This window comes from Myotis davidii, unplaced genomic scaffold (assembly GCF_000327345.1).
Source record: "Myotis davidii unplaced genomic scaffold, ASM32734v1 scaffold458, whole genome shotgun sequence".
Lineage (NCBI taxonomy): Eukaryota > Metazoa > Chordata > Mammalia > Chiroptera > Vespertilionidae > Myotis > Myotis davidii.
This window is the reverse complement of record NW_006289819.1, coordinates 2,286,234-2,287,316: the sequence shown is the minus strand read 5'-3', so window position 1 is coordinate 2,287,316 and position 1,083 is coordinate 2,286,234. Positions and strand designations below refer to the sequence as shown.

The following is a 1,083-nucleotide window of genomic DNA, read 5'->3' as shown; positions in this document are numbered from 1 at the left end:
CTCTTTCTTGGCTCTAAAACCACGCTTCTCTGCCACACGGCTCCATGTTTCAAGGGTCTTTAAAAGGTTCGTAACCCTTTGGTGCATTAATCCTAGTTCTAGGAACACATTCTAAGAAAATAGTCAGAACAGTCTCCAAGTTATGTGCAAAGTTGTTCACTGCATTGTTACAGGAAAAGTCTAAACCATTCAGATATCAAGAAATAGGGCTTCGATTAATTTTACTATGCTATACCCACACAACGAAATACTGTGCGGCCCTTAAAAATCTGTTGCAGAGAACTGCTTAAGGACATGGGCAAAAAAATGTTCACGGCCTTGTAAGTGGAGGGGGGGACAACCTAGGCAGAAGAATACACATATGTATCAATACACACTCAGAGATGCACCCATGAAAGAAATTCTAAAAGAAATGCCCCAAAATGTTAGCAGTGACTCTCTCCAATTTATAAAATCAGGCCTTTTTTTCTTTTTCTTTTTAAAAATAACCTATTGTTTTTTAAGTTTCCTACAATAAACATGCTATTCTTAGTATTTAAAAAATTCAAAAATTCTTTATAAAGTTTCCACTTGGGTAAGAGTTTTCTCTGGAGCCACCCTGAGCTTCGAGCCTGTTTTCTGCCCAGTTTTACCGGCTATGACCATGGCTGCGGTCTTCTCTTGGCCCAGGGCATCGTTGCGGATGGTGCAGGACACGCTGCCCACAGTGCTGTCCCTGACTTTGCTGGATACGGCTGTTTCGAAGAGCCCAGCGTGGTCCAGGGAAGGGGCCTGGGGTTCAGATGGAAGCACCCTGCCTTGAGGGTCTCTCCACTCGGCCCAAGGCCTTGGGAACCATCCCACCGACCTGCACACCAGCTGGATCCATCCAGCGTCGTAGCCCTTCACGTGGATGTAAGGGTCGGAGCCTAGAACTGGAAAGGAAAGCCGCTGGCAGGGCCTTGGCAAGATCCCGGTCCCCGCCAGGGCGCTCTTATGGCTCCCAAGGCGGCTCCGGGTGAACAGGGGGCGGGCTGTTAATTACTGTGAACGCCTGCTCTCCCCACCCCACGCTGTTCACCGCAAAGGGATGAGAGCATCTGG

At 48.0% G+C, this 1,083-nt stretch overlaps 1 protein-coding gene across 3 annotated transcripts in view; it reads right to left on the bottom strand.

The window, feature by feature from the left end:
- The window catches only part of ERMAP (erythroblast membrane associated protein (Scianna blood group)), a 19,999-nt gene that overhangs the window by 9,208 nt on the left and 9,708 nt on the right, over nt 1-1,083 (bottom strand). For all 3 annotated transcript variants that reach the window (XM_015563179.1, XM_015563180.1, XM_006762589.2), the window contains one exon: nt 633-914. In XM_015563179.1, coding sequence (XP_015418665.1) covers nt 633-914 — 282 coding nt within the window. The remainder of the gene's footprint in view (nt 1-632; nt 915-1,083) is intronic.